We start from the raw sequence: 16,233 nt of genomic DNA on the forward strand, positions 1-16,233 counted from the left end.
AGTAGCCTAGAGGTTAGAGCATTGGAAAGGTTGCAAGATCGAATCCCCAAGCTGACAAGGTAAAAATCTGTCGTTCTGCCCCCGAACAAGGCTAGCTACCCACTGTTCCTAGGCCGTCATTGAAAATAAGAATTTATTCTTAACTGACTTGCCAAGTTAAATAAAGGTTAAAGAGAAAAAAAATAAGAAAAAAAGAAAAGGGAGAAGAAATATTTAATGGTGTCGTATGCCTTGTAACCTGACCTTCTGGTGAGGCATGATCAATCTCACGAGAAATGATAGAAACGGGTGTAATTTAATTATAAAATGAATGCGAAACACCAGTTTCTACTTTAATTTTACCATTACTTTATAAGATACTATTATTTCCTTATGGAGTCATCAAGAGTTGTAATTCTAAGTTGATTGGTTATTCGAATTTGTTTATTTTTGATTTAACATGTTGTTTTTGAATCACGGTGTGAATCATATGTTCGAAGGGAAAATTACCAGTTCCCTGGGGTCTGTTCCTTGGGTAAATATACAAATGTACTTTGTTCAGTCTGCATATAGAAGGAAAAATATATGTTAATAAGGGATGACAGTTACTTCAAATGCAGTGTGATATGTGAATTGCTGATTTCATTTTTTGTTTTGATACAAATTTCAACATCTGCGATGGGTTAGGGTGCTAACATCCTGATCTGGTAACTCTTCCAAGAGGTCGCCAGTGAAATAAGGGAGAATGAACTAATTTCGAAAAGGGATTCAACAGTAACAGTATGTTGTTATGCTCTGACATTTGTCGTAGAGATAATGTTAAGAAAATTGGGAACGTAAAAATGTCTTATGTAGTCAATGCTGGTTTGGAATCCCTGAAACAGAAATTAATTGAACTAAACCATTGTTCTGATCTGTCCTTTTTGCAAGTTTTCGTGGAAGGTGACATCAGATCGTGTCTTAATGCATGGTAAGAATAATTTGACCACAAACAGTGTATGTGAACCTCAAAACACTCCCTAGAATTTGTAGATAATTGGCCCTCTTTCTGGGACTCACCCACAAACAGGACCAAGCCTGGCATGTTGAGGAGTGACGGACTCCATCCTAGCTGGAGGGGTGCTCTCATCTTATCTACGAACATAGACAGGGCTCTAACTCCCCTAGCTCAAAAATGAAATAGGGTGCAGGCCAGGCAGCAGCCTGCCAGCCAGCCTGCCAGCTTAGTGGAGTCTGCCACTAGCACTGACTACTAGTCAGAGTAGTCAGCTCAGCTCAGTAGTCACCCCCCCCCCATGCAGCCTACTCAATCACTTTTTATAGCTACTGTTTACAGGCCTCCTGGGCCATATACAGCGTTCCTCATCGAGTTCCATATATTCCTATTGGACCTTGTATTCATGGCAGATAATATTCACATTTTTGGTGACTTTAATATTCACGTGGAAAAGTCCACAGACCCACTCCAAAAGGCTTTCGGAGCCATCATTTGGCCAACATGACTCCGGAACAACTCACTGCCACAGTCATACTCTAGATCTAGTTTTGTAAATTGTACATTTTGGTGTTCCTCAAGGTTCTGTTTCAGGACCACCATTGTTTTCACTATATATTTTACCTCTTGGGGATGTAATTCAACAACATAATGTTAACTTTCACTGCTATGCGGATGACACACAGCTGTACATTTCAATGAAACACGGTGAAGCCCCAAAATTGCCCTTGCTGGAAGCCTGTGTTTCAGACATAAAGAAGTGGATGGCTGCAAACTTTCTACTTTTAAACTCGGACAAAACAGAGATGCTTGTTCTAGGTCCCAAGAAACAAAGAGATCTTCTGTTCAATCTGACAATTAATCTCGATGGTTCTACAGTCGTCTCAATTAAAATTGTGAAGGACCTCTGGGTTACTCTGGACCCTGATCTCTCTTTTGACGAAAATATCAAGACTGTTTCAAGGACATTCATATTTGTAATATGGTCCCTCTGAAAATAGACTCATTGGTTGTTTAACCTACATTTGCAATAATATTTTTTCCAATTGTTGGACAACCTGATTGTCCCATCTTAAGTCAGTTATTATGAAAATAACGTTGACAGGTTTTGACTCATTCAGAGAGCTCCCAGTTCTTACCATCCACAGCGAACGCCCTGTGAAGGAGATCTTTGGCAGCTCTGACCACTGCACTGACCACTGAGAGAGCCCTGCTGCAGTTCTTGTCCTCTTCATTGGCTTTGCTCAGCAGCTGGGACTGCAGATCCCCGTCATACTCACTCCTATGGGCAAAGACACACACGCCCATGTTAGCCCTAGCAATGGTTGTTAGCATTGGGAAGGACATGAATCTCAACTTTAAATGACATCTTATGGGAGTGTGGCAACCTGGATATGTCACTCATGTAATGAAACTGTGTGTGTCTCTGTGTACCTGTAGTACAGTATCTGTGGTATCTGTCCTCTGGTCTGGTTGGTCCCGTTGCTGCTCAGGCTACAGGTGCTGAAGGTGAAGGCCATGCCGTCAGAACACTGAACCGTGGTCATCCCTCCGTCCCCATTGGCTGTTCGGCTACCATAGTTACGCAGGCGGACAGCGTATTTCACACCCTCCTGTAGAATGTATACAAAAGTCAGTCAGATGAGGACAGAGAGACGGGGAGGACAAACACGATTGTGCAACATATGTGGTTTTCATATCATGAGTGACATTGAGTCGTGATATAAAAAACCCAAAAGAAGGATGGATAGATACATGCTAGGGTTTAATTCCAGTGACCGGTATCCCGGGACTTCCCAACCAAGAGCTTTCCTGTTTCCTGAGAATACTAATGACAGGTACCATGGACCATTATTATAAAATGTTCAAGCCGCACTAATGCAAAGAAACAAAATATGAACATACAAATAGCTGCATGAACTGGACTAATCAACTCCCAGGCCTTATTAATTAATTAGACCAGTCATCACAACGCTAGCAGCCTACCATATTTAGCCTACTCAATGTAAAGTCCAATAGTCCCCACTTACAAAATATATAGGTAGTGTTACATTCCCACGAGACCAACTCAAAATGTCGCTCACAAGAAATGGAACTAACAAAGAAAATCATTTTGACAACCAAAAACAAAACAGAAAGGGGTTCCGAAGGCACCCATGATGTGGGTGCCCACTGAAAGTTGGCAAAGCCATTAGTAAGGGGTTCTAAAACACACCCACCTGGGATGCCCACTAGATTTTCCTCTAAAAAGACTAAACTAGCTGGCAAGTAATTTGTATGTTTGGCTAGCTAGCTAACGTTAGCTGGCTAGCTGTATTGATTCTAATGCCAACCAGTGTCCGTCCTGAGGTTGAGGATGGAGAAAAGGCGAAAGCAAGAAGACAGGTGTGCAGTGATGAGGATTGAAAGGAGGACAAAGTTACAAGGCTGCTCTTGAATTATTATTGAAATGTGGTGTGCTTTCTGGCTCCACCTGACTGCCGTAGCATCAACCAAGTGGGTGCTTCATTTTGGTAGTAGTTGCCGAAAAATGTTGGCCGACAAATTGCAGACAAATCAGTCTGTTACCAACCCTTAGCAAACTTTTGGAAAAAATTGTGTTCGACCAGATACAATGCTGTTTTACAGTAAACAAATTGGCAACAGACAATCAGCACGCTTATAGGGGAGGACATTCAACAAGCACAGCACTTACACAAATGACTGATGAGTGGCTGAGAGAAATCGATGATAAAAAGACTGGGGGGGGGGGCTGTTTTGTTAGACTTCAGTGCGGCTTTTGACATTATCGATCATATTCTGCTGCTGGAAAAACGTATGTGTTATGGCTTTACACCCCCTGCTATATTGTGAATAAAGAGTTACCTGTCTAACAGAACACAGAGGGTGTTCTTTAATGGAATCCTCTCCAACAAAATCCAGGTCAAATCAGGAATTCCCTAGGGCAGCTGTCTAGGTCCCTTACTTTTTACAATTTTTAACAAAATGACTGTTGCTTTGAGAAAAGCCAGTGTCAATGTATGCGTCTGACGCAACACTATTCACGTCAGCTACTACTGCGACTGAAATTACTGCAACACTTAAAGAGCTGCAGTTAGTTTCAGAGTGGGTGGCAAGGAATAAGTTAATCGTAAATATTTCTAAAACGAAAAGCATTGTATTAGGGACAAATCATTAATAAAACCCTAAACCTCAACTAAATCTTGTAATAAATAATGATTTTAATTTTACTTTATTCTACATTCAAGAGCAGACAACAGGCTACCACTTTACAATGTGAGCTGGAGGCAGTATGCATTTGATAAAATACTTAATTGTTTGAAACAACCTCTCCCTCAACATGATCAAGACAAAGAAGATGATTGTGGACTACAGGAAAAGGTGGACCGAGCACGCCCCCTTTCTCATCGAAGGGGCTGCAGCGGAGCAGGTTGACAGCTTCAAGTTCCTTGGCGTCCACATCACCAACAAACTATCATGGTCCAAACACACGAAGACAGTCGTGTCAAGGGCACGACAAAGCCTATTCCCCCTCAGGAGACTGAAAAGATTTGGCATGGGTCCTCAGATCCCCAAAAAGTTCTGGGATTTCTCTCCTGCTCTATTAGTTTCCATATTAACTTTATTTCCTTGTCCAGAAGCCAAAGGCACAATCCTAGTCATATTAGCATCCCATTCTAGTTGTGTCATCTTGAGATAAGTTTCTCATCTCTGTCACATATCGAACCTCTATCAGGTCTGGACTATCCCATCTGGACAAGAGGAATACATATGTAAGAATGCTGACAATTGCTCAGCATTCAACACCATAGTATCCTCCAAGCTCATCATTAAGCTTGAGGACCTGTGTCTGAACTCCGCCCTGTGCAACTGGGTCCTGGACTTCCTGACGGGCTACCCCCAGGAGGTGAAGGTAGGAAACAAAACAAAACCTCCCCTTCGCTGATTCTCAACACTGTGGCCCACAGGGGTGCGTGCTCAGCCCCCTCCTGTACTCCCTGTTCACCCATGACTGTGTGGCCAAGCACACCTCCAACTCAATCATCAAGTTTGCAGACGACAACAGCTTGAATACCAACAATGACGAGACAACCTACAGGCAGGTGGTGAGGGCTCTGGGAGTGTGGTGCCAGGAAAATAACCTCTCACTCAACGTCAACAAAACAAAGGAGATGATCTGTTAAGATGCAATACCATAAACTAAATGTGATTTCTGTCATTCTGATCACCATTACCATGGGTGACCACCCTAATGGTTTATGCACCAAATGCATATGGATCCGGTCAATTTTTCAAATGGCCGGTGAATTAAAATCTTCCCGTCACGTTGTCCAGAGCCACATTATCCTAATCGAAACCCTGGCATACATATGGTTAGATAGATGAATAGATATGTATGTATAGGGCACATCATTTTAGTCCTGTGTACCTTGAGTGGCACGGCCTTGTCGAGGCGTATCTCGGCAATGTCGCTGGGGGAGTCATCGGTGCTGTAGGTTCCCTTGACCAGCTCCAGAGACGTCCACCTATGGGTGTGGGCTGAGTCCCCGGGGTGCTCTGTCTGGGCCTGGAGGGGAAGAAGAGGGGAAAGAGAGAAAGGAGAGACATGGTAAGAGAGAAGAACTCCTGGGTTAGCTTATACTGAAATACAAGCCAAGAACCAAAAGAGATGGTCAGTGGCTTTAGGAAAATGAATTGCAATGAATACCAATATACACACTTTGTCTTTGAAAAGTTGTAGACTGTTACTGCTAGATTAAATACAAAGCATGTTTAAGATTGTGCTCGAGGACTACGTGAGCTAAATGTAACAACGACAAAAAAATTATAGTATAGAGATGAGAGAAAAGGCCTCCCTCCATTTTTATTTATTTATTTCAAGGGAATTCCAGGTTAAATACAAGTGAATTTAATCGATGACGTATATATATATTAAAAAAAGTTTAAAAAAAGAATACATTACTTTTAATTTTAGTTCACGAAAATGTGAAGATACGATAATTAAACAGACTAATGAACATTTAATTAGCTACAGTGCCTTCAGCAAGTATTCACACCCCTTGACTTGGAAATGGATGACATTTAGATTTTGACATCACTGGCCTACACACAACACCCCATAATGTCAAAGTGAAATTATGGTTTTCGAAATAGTTACAAATTAATAAAAAATGAAAAGCTTAAAAGGCTTGAGTCAAATAAGTACTCAACCCCATTGTTATGGCAAGCCTAAACAAGTTCAGGAGCACAACTTTGCTTAACAAATAACATGTCAAATAACATGTTTCATGGACTCACTGTGTGCAATAGTGTTTAACATGATTTTTGAATAACTACCACATCTCTGTAACCCACACAAACAATTATCTGTAAGGTCCCTCAGTCGAGCAGTTCATTTCAAACACAGATTTGACCACAAAGACCAGGGTGATTTTCCAATGTCACGCAAAGAAGGGAACCTATTGGTAGATGGGTAAAACAAATTAAAAAGCAGGCATTGAATATCCCTCCTCCCCTACATCTGCAATGCTTGCCGTTTGGGGTTTTAGGCTGGGTTTCTGTACAGCTGTTTGATATATCAGCTGATGTAAGAAGGGCTATATAAATACATTTGATTTGAAATTTGATTTGATATATAAAACTCTTACGTCATCAGCGAGCACCTCCAACTCATACTCATGGATGCCCCCGCCACCATAGACACAGAAGCCCACCAGCACCACGCCGGGCTTGTCCACCGTCAGACAGATGGCATCTGGAGAGCCGTTGCCCGTGTTCCAGCTGCGGCCCTGGCTCATCTTGGTGAAGCGATTGGGAGTGGACTTCACAGAGTGAAGCGAGTTTAGACCGTCCACCTGGGTGAAACGAAGAGACAAGTGATTATGTATTTTATATTGTTTTTATCGTTATCGTTTCTATATTATATTAGCAGCCAGAAATATATGTATTTATCTGGTTCTAATCTGACCTGACAATAACCACATATGACTTATTTCCCATGATATCTTGACCTTGTAATGAAAAATAGGTCTTTACCTGTTTGTAACAGAGACCAATTGGTTCTAAAAACATGTTAACAACCAGCAAATGATGCCATTAAGACTTAAATCTGCCAACTTTGTGTTATTCATTAGATCGCTACATAAGTCTACCAGGTGGTAGTACTGAGATGAATAAACATCAGCAGGGGCATTCCATTGATATTGTACAAGAAAATGTATGAAGCAACCTCGCTGACCATGATGTCGGCCAACACACAGAAACATTCAGAAACAAAAACAACGAGGTAGGGCTGTGGCAGTTATGAAACTTTGGAAGACTTATTGGTCAGCCAAATTACTGCGGTCACCGTAATAACCGTTTAAATAGCAAAGAAAAATAATATATATATATTTAATTTTTAAGACGCACATTTTCTCCTCCCCTCCATTCCTCAACGCATTTGCTGCTGCTGTAGCAAGGGGGTGTTGCCTAGGCAACCTAAGACTTGATTGCTACTATACCTCACGTGTTTCAACACGGAGAAACAACGTTTAATGTCCATGTTACTGTAAGAGTCCATGTTATCGCAGAAACACTCTCAACCGCTCAAATTCCTGGCCATCCCATCAAGAAAATCCATAACCATCAGTTACACAGTTATATGTAATTGTGCCATCCCTACTACGAGGATGTCCTGAACTATGTCCACACCTATGTGGTCAGAGATAGCCTGTCTGTGGTTGTTACATGGATATCCAGGACCCGGTTGTATAAAACACCAAAAGTGTTTAACTTAAGGAATAATTTTCCCTTACCTAAGGGAATTGTTTAAGGGTGTTGCATAGAGCCCCTCAAATATTCCCTTATTAAGGGCATACTTAATGGAATTCACTGAATAAAGGTCTCGTCAAAGAGATTGCATTTACGTTTCGAGATGTAAAAAATATTTTGTTCTAATCAAGACAGGATAACCAAATTGCTTCAGAAGATAAACTACATTTTATGTAGTTACTTTTTTCTCAAATAGTTTATATTACTTTCTAGCACTTCAAGCTAGCTTACAGAGTAGCTCGCTAAGTAGCAAGCTAGCTTTGTCGCTGTGGATATTCCATTGTTTAGCTAAGTAGCTAGCTGGTTGATTTTCTCCTTTTTTAACCAGGGGAGATGAAAGCAACAACCACCTCCACAAATGCTGTTTACATTGATATCCATACTGAATGAAGTAGTTAAGGGGGAATTCACCTTAAAATGTTTTGTGCAACTGACTTAAAGTTAAGGAAACTTTAAGGGAAAGGATAAGGGGAAAATTAACTAAGATGTTTTATGCAACCAGGCCCAAGTCCCTATAGGGAGAACAGAAGTTTCCTTGACAACGTGAACAATGGATTTAGAACAACTGTGGCGGCTGGGGCTGTTGTCATGACGGTTGAACTGCAGGGTGCCAGAGTGATTGAGATTGAGTGTTGAGAATGCAGCTGGCAGCTGCAGGGTAGAGCGAAACAGACGGAAAAGTGGATGGACAGAGGGACAGACGTGTGGATGGACAGAGTGAGAGACGTCACTCCCCGAAGTGACTCAGCATCTTGTAAACAAGAAAAGTAATTCTGCAATTTTTTAGCTTCCTCCATTTTGATTGAATAGTTTTCATATATGCATATACTGCATGTAGCATAACATTTAAATGTTATGTATATTTGGAGAACATTTGATTGTATTAACCTTGAATATCAGAATAGCTAAGAAACCATACAGATTGAGGTAGGGAGGAATAGAACACACTGTAAATGGCAAATACCTCAACTGAATGACTTCTCAACCCCAACAGAGCGCTATATTTGGACTGGAGTAAGGTCTAAATTTGGCAAGGTTGATTCCATTACGAATCTAGCCAACCTATTAACAGGAATATATATTTTTTAATGGCTGTCAATATCAATGTCCTGTTCAATCCCTGAACAGGCACAACCTGGTAATGAATGAAATCCTAAACAACACAAACATAAACCATCAGAGTGTGTGTCTTGGAGGAGGATTGGGGGGTCTGTGGGTGTGTGCCGGCATGCCTGCTCGTGTCTGTTCTTTACCTCGGAGCCCAGTGCAGAGGCTGTGAGCTCAGAGACTATGCTGGCCAGCAGGCCACAGGTGTTGGAGACCAGGTGGGGAGAGAAGAGCTCCACCTCCTTTCTCAGGCTCTTCCTCACTGGCAGCACTACAATCACCAGCATCTTCTCGAGAACCTCCCTGAAACTTGTCATCCCCATCAGGTTCTCCTCTGTCTGAAAGGGGGAGAGGAGAAAAGAGATAAAGTTTAACAACATCGAGTAAGGTCAGCAACTGTGTCTTCTCTGATTATATATAAAAATAAAAGACAAATCCACTGAATCTATCAAATTCTACGTGATAAGCACAACATGGGAAATCAAGAGACAGAGGTTACATGTCCATTTTAATAGGTGAGTGTTACAACAGTAAAATAGGTTAAGCTATGTGGCTAACCCCTGTGCTAGTTATGGGATATTCACAAAAACTATTGGAGTAGGAGTGCTGATGTAAATTTACCTTTTTCGATAATAATTAATAAGATATGGATCCAGGGAACTGAAACCAGATCAGCACTCCTACTGGGAAGCTCTTTTTAAATAAGGGTCCTCATCGGTCAGACATTGTGTCAAAATTTCACTGCCTTTGCTGTTCACTCACGTGGCTGAGTTTCTCCATGTGTGCAACCAGCAGGGGGAAGCGATGGGCGAGCGCCGAGTCGTTCTCCGTGCTGACCTGTTTGACCAGCGAGCGCAGCAGCACTTCGCCGTCGTACGCAATGGGCAAGATGGATGTCAGCTTGACTGATGTGTTGCACAGCGCAGACATCACCGCCGCTAACAGTCGGCTGCTCGATGTGCGGAAATTGGCCTCGGCAATGTCCTGGTAAAAGGGAGAAGGGAAAGAAGGGTGGGTGAGGTGGTAAACTTTCACTAAAGAGATGCGATAAGTAGAGCCAGAATGCATTTGACCTTAACTTATCATTAGCTATGTATTTTCTTATTTTTGTACACAAAAGCTTAGATGAGCAATTGAAATGGCAACCAAGACACAGTATATATGTACTAATACAGTGAGCTCCAAAAGTAACGGGACAGTGACACATTTTCTGATGTTTTGGCTCTGTACTCCAGCACTTTGGATTCGAAATGATACACATTTGTTGGATGCATTTGCTCTTTGTTTTGGTTGTGTTTCAGATTATTTTGTGCCCAATAGAAATGAATTGTAAATAATGTATTCTGTCACTTTTATTGTAAATAAGAATATAATGCTTCTAAACAATTCCACATTAATGTGGATGCTGCCATGATTACGGATAATCCTGAACGAATCGTGAATAATGATGAGTGAGAAAGTTAGACGTACAAATATCATATCACCATGACAATAACAGGGGAGGTTAGCATTTTTGGGGTGTATGATACTTGTGCGTCTAACTTTGTCCATTTCATGCGTCTGAAGATAGAAACTATACCTTCCCGGCAGGCCCAGAGAGCAAATCAAGTGCACTATAGGCCTACCGCTGGCCAATCGGATGGTTCAGGTGACCGTGTCAGCAATAACGAAAGTTATAAGTTGATACTGTGAGATTTGAAAACATTTAAAAACATTACTTGAGAGAGACTGTCAACGAATACAGCAAAGAGATGCTGTTTTAATGAGTGAGTTCATGTTTAAGTTCTTACTCAGCACTGTCAACACTTTGTAGTCAACACTTTTATAAGCGGTTCTTCCTATTTCCACTCAGCGCTACAACAAGCACTGCAGCAGAAATTAATGAGTTGTTAAGTGTATCTGTAGGCTTGCGTTGTTATTATTAGCGGCTTGGGTCTTTGTTAATGTCAAATAATATTTTACTTAGTTTCTGAATGCGGTGCGACTCGAGTTTCACCATCAGCTGGAAGACGGTGTCCCTTTTTGGTCAGTGTCAGCAGAGTAAAGGGAGAGTGGAGGGATGGTGAGAGGCTGACACAGTCTGCTGTTCTATCCCTCCGCTGAGACTGACCATCGGATGCAGGCATCATCAGCCCAGTAAAATAAAAACAAAAAGCTAATTATTTAAATGTATGCTCACTCAGCTATGCTTCACAAGTAATACAAAAATGTATAACATTCTTTTACCGGGTGATCATATAGCCTACCTCAAATTTTGAAATATATATATTTTTTTAAATGGCCCAAACAACAGTGCAAGCTATTCAAGCAAAACCCATGTGGTGATAATGTTTTGGGCCTATACCTTACTGCACAAACCTCATTGCTACAGTACTGTTTTTAATTGGTTAATGTTGCATACAGTGCCTTCGGAAAGTATTCAGACCCCTAAACTTTTAATTTATTAAATTAATTATTTCCTCATCAATCTACACACAATACCCCAGAATGACAAAGTGAAAAACAGGTATTTAAAACTCAAAACAAATACCTTATTTACATAAGTACTCAGACCCTTTGCTATGAGACTCGAAATTGAGCTCAGGTGCATCCTGTTCTCATTGATCATCCTAGTGATGTCTTCCCTATTATTCTACAATGTAGAAAATAGTACAAATCTAGAAAAATCCTGGAATGAGTAGGTGTGTCCAAACTTTTGACTGGTACTTGCTGAAACGGAAAATGATGGTCGGCAGTACAGTACTGGGCTATTTACGAGGAAGGAGTATGCTGTCCTTGTAAATAAGAATGTGTTCATAAATGACTTGCCTCGTTAAAGGTTAAAGGTTACACTAAGCGCGTAACATTTCTGCACCCTAATTTTCTAATTCTTGTCTAACCAATACCCAAACGGAGATTAAGTGAAAAATAAACATACGCATTTGAATGTCCTTTTCTCGTTATTTTATTTTATTAACGAAAACATAAAGATGTTGATGAAGAAATACTGTGCTGCTGTTTTGATGTAGAAATGTAACACTTTAGAGTACTTAAGCATCGAATACATTGCAAGTTGAGGGATTTTCACAACAATTCTGGGTTATAAAAAGTCTATTGTCCTGCTAATAGGAAACATGTGCATTATGGGCAACACCTGCTACAGTTGTGATGTCTTCACTATTATTCTACAACATAGAAAAAAGTAAAAATCCTGAAATGAGTAGGTGTCCAAACTTTTGACTGGTGCTTAATTAATTTGATTAATATTATGGTGTTTCTATTCCATGAAAAACAAAAAACCCTCTGGGATTCTGTTAGGATGGAATGGAAAATATGGCGCTGTTCTAAGTGATGTCAAGGATTCAGTAGCTATTTAGCTAAAAACATTTTTTTTTTAATGATGCGACTCTCCACCAATAATTACATTTACAGGATTGGAGGACTATATTAATATCTAAGGGGCATGTTCCTTACATTTAGAGGATTGGAGGACTCTATATTAATATCTAAGGGGCATTATCCGTTAGATATTCTCACAGATCTTAAAGGGCGTTTATATCATTCTAAATGAATTATTAATAATCACTTTGTTGAAAAAGTAACAATATTTCAAGATTTCGTTTTCATTTAACCCAGAGTGAGCAAGAAAAAGGCAGACATTCTCACTAATTTGTAAATAAAGCCAGTTACTTAGAATTATTTATTTCTGGAGAAACCTACCTTGATTATTTAACAGACATCACTTTCTTATATTCAGTCAACACATATCTTAAGAATATCATGGAATATTTGAACATTTTCGTTTCTCCATGCTTGTCTCAGAGCAGCGCGAATGGATGCTGAAATAGACAGCCACAGAGGGAAGGCTATGTATTCTGTTCACAACTCGTGGTATCGCTCTTCGGTTACACATCCTTTGAATAGCAGAACAGCATAACGGTCCGGGCGACCCTTGCTGTGCCTGGTGAGCAGTTAGTCAAGTTCTGTTGTCAGAAGAGGAATGGAAATGTCAGGTTGAACCAAAAACCTGACGAACCTGCCATGTTCTGTATGTTGACTCTGCCTGTCAGAGGTGGAGTTCCAGAGCTCACAGGTGTGCCTGGCATGGATCGTGACTCCATCTCGTTCCTTTTCAACACGTGAGTGAGTCAATGACTATTCAAGCCATTGACTCACTGACGAATAAAGATGATGAGAGATCGGCAAAGGCAATCTGTAATCTGCGGGCGTCACGGCTTCATAAGAAATGTTTTATATATATATATATATATATATATATATATATATATATATTTTTTTTTTTTTTTTTTTTAATTCTCAGAACATTAACCATGTGTGTTCGCTTGTTTAATACTGTTCTGTAGTTATGACCCAAATGATTCGTCTGACAAACAAAGAAATGTGCATCTTGCAGGCCCAGATCAAAGCTGGCGAGACATTCAATGTCATCTTCACAGACGAATCAACTGTGGCCCTTGAACAATTTGCTCAAAATTGCTACAGAAAAAAAGCAAGATCAAGAAGATTAACGAAAGCATAAAGATGTTGATTAAGAAATGCTGTTTTGAGTCAGAAATGTAACACTCTAGAGTACTTAAGCATTGAATAGATTTCAAGTTGAGGGATTTTCACAACAGTAGCTGGGCTATAAAAAGAGTATTGTCCTGCTAATAGGAATAATTTGCATGATGGGCTACATTCTTTATTGTAACCACAATGTCACACAATTTGTATCTACCTTTCCAATTACTTTTAGAGTTTGTGAATTACAAATGTGCGCTTTTGTTTTAATATGATCGCGCAGACTTTTTTTCTTTCAATTATTGTTTTATGTCGGATGCAACATTTTTTGACCAGTTGCAATTGTAAGTAAAAAAAAAGCCTACCTCAGCCAGTTTAGTTATATAGGTCTATGCTCTGAAGAAATATACTCCAATTAAGCCCTCGTGTTGTTTTTAAAGTCAAATCCAAAATTCAAAAAGGCACTCGCACATCTGCGCTATCTTTTTTGTAGGTGCATGGCAACAGCCGGATAAGATGAGGAAAAAGAAGAAGCAACCCGCCCACTGCTCTTGATCGTATCACTGATTTTTAGTAAGCTTTACGCATCGGCCTCACGGCCTTTGTCAGAGCTTTTGTGAGTTTTTTAAATTAGCAACCTTATGTAGACCTAGCCACACCCATGTCCGTTCCACACATTGAAAGGAAAAATAAAGTGCTACCAAATATAACAATATGCATTTCATAAATATTCAAATAAAGTGTACATAAAACATATTAATTATTCACATCTGTGAAACCACAATCAGGACATCGACCTACCAAGCAAGTTTTCATAAATCATTGTGCACAGTGTATGAAAAACGTCAGAGTAATCTGAAATAGGGGCATAATTCATGTTCAAATGTACAACATAACATACATAGGCATTTCATCATTAAGACCTTTAGGAAATAATGTCTGGAGGGTGAAACTCTGGATGGTTCTGTCTGATTTTCTTTTGTGGCTGGCAGTTGGCATGAACCAATCTATCTTGTAAATAAAACATGCCAGTGTTTCTTGACCGCATCTCCCACTTTCCGCGTGTTCAAAGTATATATGGTTGTGAACATTACAGATTGTTCTTTAGCGAGGCATTTTTTGTAGCAGTTCATCTCGTGTTTTCCCCAATGCCAAATTAAGAGCCTTATCCACAGATTGTGGAGAACAGTCTCTTCTTAGAAACATATTGCACATCTCAGCTGCTTTTTCTAGATAGTCCTGAAAATGATTTGTTGCAACTTGGGAAGGGGGGTTCACACGTAGCTCGGCTATTAGACAATTCTTTAGTAAAGGTTGAATAGTCTATTGTTCAGCTAATAGCCCATCCTGCTACTCTTGTTAAAAACTAATAATACTTTTTCCCCTTTCATGTTAAAAATTCCAATTGAAAGTGTTTTTAGACAGAATCGGCCCCATCCCCAATTAACACATTTGGGCACAGTCGATATCGTTCTGGACTTCGGGCTAGAATGTTGAGGGTTTGAAACCTGCTCCCTGCATGCTATAATGAATAAGTTCGATACACCTGGTATTGGATATGGCTGAAACAAAACTTGCTAAATAGCGATTTTTGTAAATTAACTTTATAACAAAAAAATATGCACCATCGTTTGTCTCTACATTAACTACATATTCCTCTCAATTGAACAGTTTTTGCTTGACTCGTGATGACGTTATAATGTTTTGTCAGCGATCTTTGCTGAAGTCACCTGGGACGGGTGGCCCGCATCAAATTCGTCATCGGAACCTCTCGATATGATTGCATTTGTAGTCAGCAATAGGGGAATGATTGCTTCCTACAAAAGCACAAAACATGTACATTTATAGACATCTTTGAACAGAGTAAGGTAAAAAAAAACAACAACAAAAAACAGTTTGTCTTAAAGGGGGCAGTGTTGTATTTTGAGATTGGCTACTTAGCTTATTCAAGCCTATCGGCAGAGGGTAGCATAATTTTTCTGATTCTCTGTAATAATGGTATGGGAATAATAATGATTTATTTTTTGTAAAGTGGTTTCTTGCATCAAACAAAAACACTTTGTCACCTCCTTGTCTGAAGAACAAGTGGATAAACAGGTTAATGCCAAGCCCTGCACATTTATTTTCTTCAAAAGTCCCATGGAATGTAGGCCTACACTGAACATCACACATTCGCTGCTACTGTAGGCTGAATGACAGAACAATCACGTTGAAATGTTATGCATTTTCTCCATTGTTTTTGATGGTAGGCCACTCCACATTATGATCATCAAATAGCCACAGTAGCCTACATGGCCATTGTTAAAACTAACTTAAAACAGGTACAGCCTGTTTGCGCTCAGCAGACCTGAAATTTGCTCAGTGCCGGGAAAAATTTGAGGGAACATTGGTCATGCAGGCTTCAGAGTGAAGTGCTATCCTGACACAATATGTTTGGAGTTTGCGCATCTTCATACAAAAGAATGAAGAGGTGTGCCTAATTATGTCACATTCATTTTTTTATGTCTGATTTCAAGACTTGACATGTAACAGATTAAATACCTCCCAAATTAAATATTTAACTGTTACTGAGGTTTATAGCTTGTAAAATGACAGGGGGCTGTGTTCATTTCAATTTCATGCTCGGTTATTTTTTTTAAAAGTCAAACATGAATTGCATCATCATCCTGAAGTTGATGGGATTATTGAGCCCATCGGCACTCTCTGGAGGTCACCCTTGTGAGTTTCGTCAGCAACACATGACAACGGAGGGCCCTCTGAGCGAGTTGGTAGGAGAAAGGGGGTGGTTTGGGATTCACTGATGGCTTCTGGGTGGTTGGATGAAGGAGACATGTTGGCTG

General features: G+C 40.1%; 1 protein-coding gene across 23 annotated transcripts in view; it reads right to left on the reverse strand.

Annotated features, from left to right (window-relative positions):
• Positions 1-16,233, reverse strand: part of LOC112234653 (E3 ubiquitin-protein ligase MYCBP2-like) — a 326,118-nt gene that overhangs the window by 130,491 nt on the left and 179,394 nt on the right. For all 23 annotated transcript variants that reach the window (XM_042314694.1, XM_042314668.1, XM_042314744.1 and 20 more), the window contains 6 exons: positions 9,656-9,877; positions 9,040-9,231; positions 6,622-6,828; positions 5,403-5,540; positions 2,408-2,586; positions 2,113-2,255 (listed from right to left, as the gene is read on the reverse strand). In XM_042314694.1, the coding sequence (XP_042170628.1) occupies positions 2,113-2,255; positions 2,408-2,586; positions 5,403-5,540; positions 6,622-6,828; positions 9,040-9,231; positions 9,656-9,877 (1,081 nt within the window). The remainder of the gene's footprint in view (positions 1-2,112; positions 2,256-2,407; positions 2,587-5,402; positions 5,541-6,621; positions 6,829-9,039; positions 9,232-9,655; positions 9,878-16,233) is intronic.

The sequence above is a fragment of the Oncorhynchus tshawytscha genome, linkage group LG03, assembly GCF_018296145.1.
Source record: "Oncorhynchus tshawytscha isolate Ot180627B linkage group LG03, Otsh_v2.0, whole genome shotgun sequence".
Lineage (NCBI taxonomy): Eukaryota > Metazoa > Chordata > Actinopteri > Salmoniformes > Salmonidae > Oncorhynchus > Oncorhynchus tshawytscha.